The sequence below is a fragment of the Sinocyclocheilus rhinocerous genome, unplaced genomic scaffold (assembly GCF_001515625.1).
Source record: "Sinocyclocheilus rhinocerous isolate Xijiao unplaced genomic scaffold, SAMN03320098_v1.1 scaffold883, whole genome shotgun sequence".
In the NCBI taxonomy this organism is placed as follows: domain Eukaryota; kingdom Metazoa; phylum Chordata; class Actinopteri; order Cypriniformes; family Cyprinidae; genus Sinocyclocheilus; species Sinocyclocheilus rhinocerous.
The window spans coordinates 47597-59248 of record NW_015627244.1 but is presented as its reverse complement, the minus strand read 5'-3'; the positions used below and the strand labels follow the sequence as shown (position 1 = coordinate 59248).

Sequence of the window (11652 nt, the reverse complement as noted above, 5' to 3'; positions counted from 1 at the left end):
ACACGTTTATAGCAATACGCCCCTAAATTACACATGCATAATCATTTTTTTTTTAAATTACAGAGCTAAAAAGATACTGCACAACAGGATTTAAAATTACTGCTCATTCTACAAAATCCTAATCCTTTTCCTATCACTTTAGGAATTTTACGTAACTTCATCGTAAATCTCGCTCCATCCGTCGTGATGCTCAGCACAGTTCAAAGCGCTGCTTACGGTTGGTCTTTACGCAAATCGCGTTTGTGAATAGCCGGAGTGTAGTGTGTAGGGTTTGTGTGGCTGGTTCGCTCCTGTTTCAGTGGGCCACACGGGGAAGGTAAATAAAGACAGGACGGTCACCAGCGCCACATTTACCCGTCAGGCCCCGACAACCACAGGCCCGTTAACATCAGCTGTCTCTTTAGGGCCCGCTACTCTCGGTCGTGTTTTGTCTTTGTCTAAACTCCATTACTCTCGGGATAAAAGGAGAAAGAGGGGAGAAGAGAGGTGACAACATAGCCTGTGCAGGTGAGATGAGTTTATTTAGCTTGTAAGCTAACTGTCTGCAGCATATTTGACTTAGTTGACCTGCTAGCTTCATTGTTATGATTCAAGTCTGCACTGCAGCACAAAAACGGCTGTGAATAGCTAACTGGTTACTGTCTGTTACGCTACATTGGGATGTGCAACTGCCATTTACATTTGAGGAAAGTCACACTTGCACTTAATGTTCCTGTGCTGAAGCCAAACTGACAGCAGACAAGAGTCAGACTCGAAGCAGAAGTGTACAGTATGTCTGACATGCAGTTTTTGTGCTAGAATTTGAGTTATCTGATGACCAATTCAACCGGTGGTCATTCATAGCACAAACCCTCTTATTTGTCTCATTGATTTTTCATCAAGTGTGACAAATGCATGAAGGAAGCAGGTTGTTTTGGGATTATTGCGAAACGACAGCAATGTAAACCAGGGCTGCTTGTTCACATGCAATCTTGGTTAATTGTTAATAGCTGTTTTTAGGAACAATGAAATCTGTGTAATCCTTCTAGTCTGGATAAGCTGATGGAACATATGTTTATGCCAGTGGAAAGGTAGCTCAGGATTTATCTCAAGCCGATGATTCATTGTCTCTCAGTCCCTGTTCAGGCTGGAGACGCTTTTGTTTGTGGCAGGTATGGTAACATAGGACTCAAGATATTCATCCAAACCACTTCCAGAGATGAAATTGTTTACAATAATTGTTATAGGTTGTTTATATGTTATGATTTTTATTGGTATAAATAGACTAAGATGTGTGAAAGAAGCCACGGATGTCACTCTCGGGGGCACTATGGTGATTATGGAAGTCGATAGCTATCGTCAGCTGTTTGGTTATCAACGTTCTTCAAAATACCTTCTTTTGTGTTTGAACAGAAGTATAAAAAACAGGTTTGGAGCAACTTAAAGGTGTGTAAATAATGACAGAATTTTAATTTTAGGGTCAACTATACCTTTAAAATTACTTAATGTTTTAAATTAAGACAAAACAATCATTAAATAAGAAAAAATAATCTAAACAAAAGTTAAAAGTGTCATTTCTAGACCAGAAAAGTCATGTAAATTAATAAAGTGGGTATTTTTATAATGAATATACAATTTTATTGTGTAGAAATTGTAGTTTTTTTTCCTACAAATACTTTTCCTTAATCTTTATCCAGAAAATCATGAAAAACTGGAAGAATCATGTAAACTCATTGGCTTTTTTTAAACCCAGATTTTTGCACTGATTTACAGTCTGTAGAAGTTGATGTTAGTTGCTGACAGTCAGAGACACTCATGAAATCGCGTAGTCTATGATAGTCACAGTCTCAGATTATTTTAGCCTCAGACTGTGATTTCATTGGAGTATAAACATGTTTGATATTTTTGAGCCAATTTTACATGTATTGTTCTTTTGTCACGCATCTCCTAGCAACAAAGCACATATTTTTGCGTTTGTTGTGATCGATTTGAAAGTCTGGTAGTGTGTGATCCTCAGTCGCTTTGTGTATGATACCCAGTTTTTCTTCTGTAACTATTTACAAAGTAAGCAAGTGTATGACACCTAGTGTTTTAAAATCTGTTCAGATTTTAAAAGTCATGTAGTGTATTCCAGCCAAAAGAGATTAAAATAAGTTTTGAAAACAAAACTAGGGCTGGGGGGCCTTCAAATGTTGTTTTAGACAACGAGGGGCCTCAAAAGATTAAGAACCCTTAACCACTTCACTGCTGTCAATTTTATAATAACATACCATTCAATGATGATATTATGTTTACCTGTAGATATCTCAAGGTGTTAGTTTGATCCAGCTTGACGGTGTTTTGCCATGGCGATGCGGGAGTTAGTGGAGGCGGAATGTGGGGGAGCCAATCCCCTCATGAAACTGACAGGTCACATGACCCAAGAGGGAGGGGCTTGGAGACACCGATCAACACCCACTGTAAGTTACTGGACATTTTCTTTGTTGTTACCATGACAAAATATTTAGGGCCGGAATTACACGTCATTGTCTGTAATGCAAATACGGTGATTTGCATGGAATGTGATCACACTGTTCGTCAAAGTTATGGTTATCATTTATTGGTAAGTTAGAAAAAAATCTATATAATTAATTGCAATAAAAGAATAGTTAAATAAATAATCTAATAAAAATTAAATAAATAAATAGATTAATAGATTGACAAATAGTTGTTAGTTTCACCCTAAAAATATTAAAATACAATTAAATGAATAATAAAAAGCTTCTTTCCCCCCCACCCACAGATTCCTTCTACTCCAATTGAAATAGCCACTGAAGAGGAGGTGTGTGGTCTTTTGGATATTTCAATATTTTATAGACCTGATGAGTTTGCCAAATCGTCTGTGATCATGTTCTCTGTTCTTACTGTAATGACGTCCTGTTGTTTTGAAATGCAGCTGGTCAGTGAGTTTCTACAGGCCCCACAACGACCTCCTCACAGTTTTGATATGGGTCAACTGCTGGAGGAAATGCAGCAGATAGATCAACAGAGCTACAGACAGGCTCCACAGAGAGGTAGACTGCACAAACACACATACAGTCCGATTTTAACACTCTTCTGTGTGTTATAACAATACGTTTTCGTTTCCCAGCTCCTGACGTGGCTGCTCTGGCGCTGTCTGGAGATTGGGCGGCAGAGTTCCTGTCTAGTGCTGACTCCGCCTCTTCTTCTGGACAAGCTGGTCTGGATCCAGCTGATGCTGATTGGACCAGAGAATTCATCAATGAAGTGGCAGGTTAATATATATTTAATATATGCTATTTTAGCCCCGATTTGATCCTTTCTAATTTTGGATGCCATTAGGTTTATTATAATGTCGTTAGAAGCCATTGGATGTCATTAGGTGGAGCTGCTGATTCTTCACTTGTCTTTGCCCAGCCATACTTTCATTCTTCACAGCTTCACTCTTTCTGTCATCTTCTGTTAAACCTCCACTATTCAATTCCCTTCCTCCTGTCTTATAGACCCTGGCCGCTGGGCAGAGGAGTACCTGGAGCAATCAGAGGAGAAGTTATGGCTGGGAGATTTGGGAGAAAGAGAACAGGACAAAGAATGGTATTTTATGTATCTTAGAAGAATAATATAGAGAGACTTGTCATAATAGCAATATACACTACTGTTTGGGGTAGTGACTTCAGTAACTTGGTATTTTTAGTGCTTTTGAAGTCTCTTGTATTCAGAAAAACTGCATTTATTTGATTAAAATTGCCGTAAAGGGAAAAGCTAGAGCTTCGTTGACAAAGATTGGAGTGTTTTTGCTGTAATTTTGAAGATGCAGTGAAAGATATGACATGTTAAAACAATTTGGTACAGTCACTATATCCTTGCTTTAATATTTTTTATTATCCTATCAGGACACAAGAATACCAGTCAGGTGAAGAACTACGGCAAACAGCAAATGAACTCCTTGCCAAAGTGGATGACCCTAAACTACAGAACACAGAGGTGAGAGTAAGAGGAGGGTTTAAGGGTTTAACTGGTCTTTGAGCTGCACCCGAAACACTTTAGTCAAAGTCACCATATGCAGAGATACATTAAACAAGCATACAGATATTGCACCTAAAGCACAAATTGTAAACCGATAGTTCAGCTTCTAAATTAATACTCGTTTTTAAAATGAATAGTCCTTTCTATGTTTTGTGCCAGTTTGCCATGTTGCTTGTCCACCTGTAAACGGGTATAATGAATTATATTACTTTGAAGAAGAATAGTTTATTCTGTAACTATTTATGAAACATTGGTGTCTTTGATCGTAGTGCTGTTACTTCGATTCTTATAAAAGCAGCAAGCTACTTAAATCTAAGAGTTGCAGTAAAAGGGTTTTTGACAGTCCACATTAGGGCTGTGCGATTAATCGAAATCGAATCGAAATCGCGATTTGAGACGTTGCGATTTCCTAATCGCAAAGCCTGCGATGTGGACGCGATATTACTCTGTTCCAGAGCATCAACCTGTGTCGACTCGCGCCTGGCTCCGCGTTTAAAACGAATGTAAATTCAGTCTAACTGCTTGCTAATTTCACTTGGATGAAATGAAACATTCAGCACATTTTCCACTTGTTCTTAAAATCCCAAATACTTAAAAATGACTAAATCAGCCTATGTAACATATGTAGTACTTTAATAATTGACTTAAGAAATACAGTTCTTTATTTATAAAAAATAAACAAATATTTTCTGTGAAATTCAGTAATTAAGTTAATTCTGTAAAAGTAGTTATACCATTATAATCTTGCCTGCTGAAAAACAACAACAATAGAACCCCTCCTAAAACACAAAAAAATTTATGGATTTCAGGGTTATAATGGGAATTTGTTTGGTTTTAATGTAAACTATAATGGTGTCTATTTGATGGATTCTATTGGTGGGATGTAATCTGGCAGATGGCAACCAATAGAACAACAGTAATTCATTTTGGAATAATGCCCAAAACAAAAAGGAATTTTGTATTGGTTTAATGGAAACTATAAGAATTTCTGTGATGGTTTCTATTGTTTTTTTCAGCAGGGTAATGATACCCATACTGTGCTGCACATTATTGACAATATTGAGCTGAAGCTTGACTTTGCAAATTTAAAATCGCAAATCAAATCGCAATCGCAATATCTGTCAAAAAAATCGCAATTTGATATTTTCCCCCAAATCGCACAGCCCTAGTCCACATTGGTAAAATCACTGTAAAACATGGCCTCTCATGACATATTGCTGTATTAAATGAAGCAACACTGAGACTTTAATGTAATTTGATAAAAATATGATTTTTTTGACTAAAGTTTGCTCTGCTTTCATCAATGCCACATCACAGAATTGATTTGTCACAAGGGATCACTTAAAGTTCACCCAAAAATGAAGGTTTGCTGACAATTTACTCACCCTCAGGCCATCTGAGATGTAGCTGAGTTTTTCTTCATCGGAACAGATTTTGGATATTTAGCATGGGTGCAGTGAATGGGTGATGTCAGAATGGGAACCAAACAGCTGACAAAAACATCACAAAAATCCACAGTTATTTCCATGTGACTCCAGTCTATCAATTACTGTCTTGTGAAGTGAAAAACTGCGTGTATGTAAGAAAAAGTCCATGCCCTCTTGTCCTCTCATCAAAATCCACTGGCATATTTGTTTAGAACTGTTTTGGACTGATTATGTTTGTAAACGATGCTTGATCTTTGCGTATTTCTTTACCGATTCAGACAAGATGACTTTTTCACTGGAGAAAGCAATATTATGAATGGAGATTTATGAATGTATTTTAGCCGTAAACAGTGGTTTGAAGTTTAATATCGTCATAATGATCAGATTTTCACTTTATGAGATGTTAATTGATGGACTGGAGTCATGTTGATTACTTGTGGATTATTGTAATGGTTTTTATCAGCTGTTTGGACTCTTATTCTGACGGCACCCATTCACTGCAGAGGATCAATTGGTGAGCAAGTGATGTAATGCTACATTTCTTAAAATCTTTACTGATAAAGGAATAAACTCATCTCATCTTGGATGGTGTAAGGATGAGTAAATTGCGCAAATTTTCACTTTTGGGTGAACTATTCCTTTAAGAGATGCTAAAATTGTTAATGTTGTCTCACGGGATCTTTTTACATCCCAGTATGCACTTCTGGGTTACTTTTAGAAAGGTTAAAGTAATACATTAACCTGTTTAGGTTCACTTTTGACTTGTGGTAGATAATAAAGTGATGTGACATTGATCTTGTTTTCATGGGCATTTCCTTACTTGCTCATATTTCTCTCTCTTTCATTTAACTCTGCTCATGCTTCATCATATAATTTGGGATACGTTATGCCTTTGGCCGTTATTCCTTCCTCATTGTGGTCTACTTGTGTCTGACCATAACTGTCAAGAAGAAACCACTGGTGGACTTGTGTTTGTGTGTGTGTGTGTGTGTTCATCGCCAATGTGTTTCCTGTTAGCAGTAGATAATAGCTGTAATAGCTGTTGTTGTTGTTGTTGTTGTTATTGTGTAGTTCCTGCGGTTCATTAGGCAGATTGGCGAGGGCAGTGTGACTGTGGAGGACAGAGCAGGAAAAGAGAACACTGATAATGCACAGGCCAAGGAGGCACAGCACTGGGCCTCCAGCATTAACCAGGTACGAGCCCTTCCCAGCTCCTGCCGTAGAGGAAACACTGTGAAGGGTGACACTGCAGCCCCTTGGCAGACATCTTGGCTCTTCTCAAGCTGCTTGGCATAATTAGCCATAACTACACAGCGTACTGTAAATCCTTGCACTGTGCGCTGCTGGGTTTTAAATAATTACTCATGAGAAATACAGTTTTGGATAGCTTAATTTGTTGTAGAGACTGGATTCTGTATAAATAGTGGGGTCTGAGATCTATTCTATTCTATTATATTATATTATATTATATTAATTTGGTTAATATTAATAAATAAGAAATTCACCAAAGATTCATTAAATGTATCAAATGTTACAATATATATTTATAATGTTGCAAAAGATTTTTGTAAAATAAATGCTGTTCCTTTGAACTTTCTATTCATCGAAGAGTCCTGAAAAAAAAAAACAATCACCATTTCCGCAAAAATATTAGTCAGCAAAACAGGAAATGTTTCTTGAGCAGCAAAGCAATATATTAGAATGATTTCTGAAGGATCATGTGACACTGAAGTAACTTATAATGTATTTATTTATTTATTATAAAATATATTTATGATTGTTATTTTAACTTGTAATAATATTTGACAATATTACTGTTTTTACTGTATTTTTGTTTAAATAATTGCAGCCTTGTTGAACATATAAGACTTCATTCATTCAAAAAAAAACTGACCCCAAACTTTTGAACTGGAGTATAATTTTAAAAACTTCAATCTATTTCATTTTAATATTTTATTATATAAATGTTTAGTATTTTTATAAATATTTTTAAACATACAGTTAAAATATTACAGTTTGATACAGTTTATTGCAAAGCATTATGATGTAAAATGATGAAGAAATATTGTAGATTCTACACAATTTCTAAGTCATAGAGTTTGCTCAAATGTTACCCTGTTCATATAAATATGTATTAAAATTTGCTAGTGGTCTCAGACGTTTAGACCCCACTGTAGGTCAAGCCAAGTTTTTTCATAGGAAAAATCACAATTCTCCAGGACTAGGTCTACTACACTATGCTTGAAAACTGGCCCGTTTCTAAAAACAATTTTTTTATCTTATGGTTCAAACAAGCAATAGTTTAATTGTGATATTTCCTTCTTCCTTTTGTCGTGGTTGGTCATCGTGACATCTTTTAATCCCTTTTGATCCCATCTTGATACCTTTTAACCTCCATCCATACCTAAATTTCCCTACTATCCTTAACAATCTCACACCAAACACATAAATACCCCTCCCTGTACCCTCTGTCCCATACTGGCTGCCCAGTTCCTGGAATCAGGGGAAGGGACTGTGCAAGTGGAAACTCGAGAGGGCAAAGTGAAGAATGACAAAATGAAAGCTAAACAGGCAGAGCAATGGGCTACTATCGTCAGGCAGGTAGGACCCTGATCATCTGGCAACAGTGATGCAGTAGTCCTGCGATTTCTGTTCTGTCTGTGATTTTAGGCTTGTCATTTTCGTTATGTTAACTAGCCCCTGCTGACCAAACCTTTTTTGCCTTAAAGAGAGCAAACTGGGATTAATTTAATAGCGCTTTTAACGTAATTATCGCTGCAAGACACCAGGCCTGTAGAGCTAATGCCCTGCTCACACTGCTTTTCATTTGTGCCCAGCTACTGAAACCACTTTGACTTCCTGCAGTAGTGAAGGTACACTGAGCATTGCTTGCTATTTTTAAAGTAGAGAGGAAAGGAAAGATGGATGAATGAGGGTGAGATTTTTTTCTTCTTCTGTCGGTTTCCCAAACCCTCTTTTTCATTTTCCATTACATCCTTTCTTTATTCCCCCACTCTCATTCATCACAGTATGTGTTTTTTTTCCCCCTTCGGCTGAGTAGTGTTTAAGCATTTGCAGGCTCTGTGATGTGTTCTCGAGGCTGCTAACAGCCTGGCATGTCGCTGTGCTCGTTAGGTTTCGGCAGAGTCTGCAGAATCTTGGGTAGATGAACTCACTGCTTACGGGCCAGACTTCCAGCAGGCCAAAGCGGCGGTCGAGGTGAGACAGACTAAACACTTGCACATGTTTACATGAACTTTAGTGTGATACTGTTGCATTCACTGGTGCTTGTGTGTTGTGTGTGTGTGAGTTCAGAGTGATGTTGATTTCTGGGAGAAACTCCAGCAGGAGTGGGAGGAAATGGAGAAGAGGGATGCTGAAGCTCACCCTTGGCTCTCAGATTTCGACCAGATGCTCAGCAGCTCTTATGACAAGGTATCTGGATATTGTACATCTGTGCCCATTTACAGCATGGACACTTCCACTTAATTAAAAGGCTCTAGTCTGTACTTTATTACAGTTTATACAACGGTTAGTTCCGGACTTTGATTCTGCTTTGGCTTCACTTGGAACTATTTTCATTGGCGGAGTAAAAATAAAACAAAAACTACTAATTTATTGAACTGTTGTTTAAAAGCAATATCACACTCGCAAATCATGATGTTACCTGTGGACGATATTCAGAAGAACATGTTAAATGTTGCATGCTATATATCCACTCTTTTCATACTTGAATTTTAATTTTTTTTACATTTTCTGCACAAAAAACTTTCGAAAAATTAGATTTTCCTTAAGTATACATTTTTGTATTGTTCAGAGTCCAAAAACACTACTGTTCAAAGTTTTTTTTTTTTATGTTTATGAAAGATGTCTCTGTGCTTACCAGGGTGCAATTATTTGATCAAATTATGACAAATTATAAATTAAAATAACTGTTTTCTATTTTATTATATTTAAACATTTCCTGTGATGTCAAATATGCTGATTTGGTGCTCAAGAAACATTCTTTATTATTATCAGTGTTGAAAACAGTTGTTCTGCTTAATATTTTTGTGGAAACCATGTTTTTTTTAAACATTCTTTAATAAATTGAACAGTCAAAATAACAGCATTTATTTAAAATATAAATATTTTGTAACATTATAAATGCCTTTACTGTCGCTCTTGATCCATCGAATGAATCCTTTCTGAATAAAACTCCTTTTTTTCTCTCTCCAAAGAAAAAAATCTTGCTGAACTTTTGAATGGTAGTATAATTCATTTACAGGTATATAAAGTAGGGGTGGCACGGTACCATTTTTTCAGAACCGATCCCGATCCGATACCAAAAGTTCTGAGTATCGGACAATACCAATACCGATCCGATACCAGCACAGTTTTTTATTTTTTTTATTTCTATACCTCAGTGTGTGTTGACCTGATCATCACTCTTTTGTGTATTACATACAATCTACTAAATATAGACAACTTCATTATAAAGAAAAATAACAAATTAAAAAAATATATAATCATAATCTATGAAAAAAATATCTTAATCTAGGTTAGTGGATATTTCAGCAGCAAAAGTTACTCTACAAAAATGATGAGTTCACAATAATTTTATAAAACCTAAACATTTAGAGAAAAAACATTATTTAGTGGGGGAAAAATAAAAGTAAATAGGTGTAATCTGGTAAAATGTTACACATTGCTCTTTGTATTGTAAAATACATTCATGAAAAACAAGTAAATATAATTATATATAAATATATGCAATAAATTAAAAACATTTATTTTACATTTATAGCACAGTAATGAGGCAGCAACATATAGATAAGACAGAACATGAAAGGCTATTAACAATCTTTCATTGCGCAAAAGTATTATAACATGAAAGGCTCCTATACGGAGCGGCACAAAGCGCTTATGCGCATCCTGTGCGCAGAATGATGCGCTTGAAGCAACACGGAGTCACAGCGCGCAGCAGCGCTCTGGCTCCGCATAGAAAAGTTCAAAGCACAAAGGGAAGAGACATTGATGCGTAGTGTATTATATCTGTGCGATAGTTTATTGAGCCTTCTTTGAACAGTTTTAAATTTCAGTTACTGTGCGCGTGAAGAACAATTCATAGTGCTCTCTACTCCAGTGTAGTGATCTCTATAACAGACACCCGGTAGAAAGTAACATGATTTAGAATTAGCACTAAACTCCAGCAATGTAAAGTCCTTTTATGCAAAACCACTGATGTTTATCTACATATCAAGTATAATAATAGGAACATTGTATCATCTTAGAGAGAGTTTCGTCGTCTTGACTGTCGTAACCGAACACGACACGCAGTTTGAATGCTGAATGAGAATGACAGACAGCTGCAGCGCAGAGAAGAGTTTACGAGAACTTGAATTTATCGACTTAAATATTCATCTGTACCTCACATTAAACTATGGAACGGTCTCAGAACACTTGAAATATAATGCACGGAAACTTTATGGTGCTTTATAATCGGTTTCGTCTGACCAATACCTCAATCCAGTAGAAAGTGGCAGTATCGGAGCGATACTGATACTGAATATCGGAACGTAATAATCACTTTAATGTAGCTTGCGCCAACAGGTGTACACAGAAAAAGTTCCGGGAGCATGACGTATGAGGTCAGTGTTGCGCATGCGCCGGTGAGTCTCGTGAAAACCAACGTTTGTTTACAGGATCGAAGGAAGCAAAGTGGCGCAAGCTAGATTCAAGTGATTATTACGTTTTGAATATGGATATTTTTCTTACAAAAATGCATCGATTCGCTACAGGAGGCCTTTGTTCACCCCCCGGAGCCATGTGAGACACTTTTTTTTATGGATAGGCGATTTTTATTTAAGTTATTTTGGACTGAAGCAATGCAACACCCGCTGAGTACAACGATAGAGCTTGAAATATTAAAGACAATTTTTAATATAAGTCCGACTGGATTCGTCTGAAAGAAGAAAGTCATATACACCTAGGATGCGTCGAGGGTGAGTAAAACGCAGCCTAATTTTCATTTTTGGGTGAACTAACCCTTTAAGTGCTATAATCAGGTCCCCAGTACATCTACCAACCAAGGAAACATGAAAAAGATTAACCCAGAACTTTGTTTTGGTAAGCCTTTTTCTGCAAGCGTCTGAAAAAACGAGCGCGTCTGATTTCGCTCCCTTGGTGACGTGGCAAAGGGATCTCATTATAATATTACCGCCCCTTAATCTGTAAGTTT

General features: G+C 36.8%; 1 protein-coding gene across 3 annotated transcripts in view; it reads left to right on the top strand.

Annotated features, from left to right (window-relative positions):
• Nucleotides 1–204: 204 nt before the first annotated feature.
• Nucleotides 205–11652, top strand: part of LOC107724652 (peroxisomal targeting signal 1 receptor-like) — a 17420-nt gene continuing 5972 nt past the window's right edge. The window contains exons 1-11 of one of the 3 annotated variants that reach the window (XM_016533660.1): nt 205–507; nt 2281–2438; nt 2762–2800; nt 2915–3032; nt 3110–3253; nt 3483–3573; nt 3873–3963; nt 6504–6626; nt 7923–8033; nt 8568–8651; nt 8748–8867. In XM_016533660.1, coding sequence (XP_016389146.1) covers nt 2325–2438; nt 2762–2800; nt 2915–3032; nt 3110–3253; nt 3483–3573; nt 3873–3963; nt 6504–6626; nt 7923–8033; nt 8568–8651; nt 8748–8867 — 1035 coding nt within the window. In that variant the 5' untranslated portion in view covers nt 205–507; nt 2281–2324. The remainder of the gene's footprint in view (nt 508–2280; nt 2439–2761; nt 2801–2914; nt 3033–3109; nt 3254–3482; nt 3574–3872; nt 3964–6503; nt 6627–7922; nt 8034–8567; nt 8652–8747; nt 8868–11652) is intronic. The other 2 variants (XM_016533667.1, XM_016533676.1) reach the window with 2 other exon arrangements.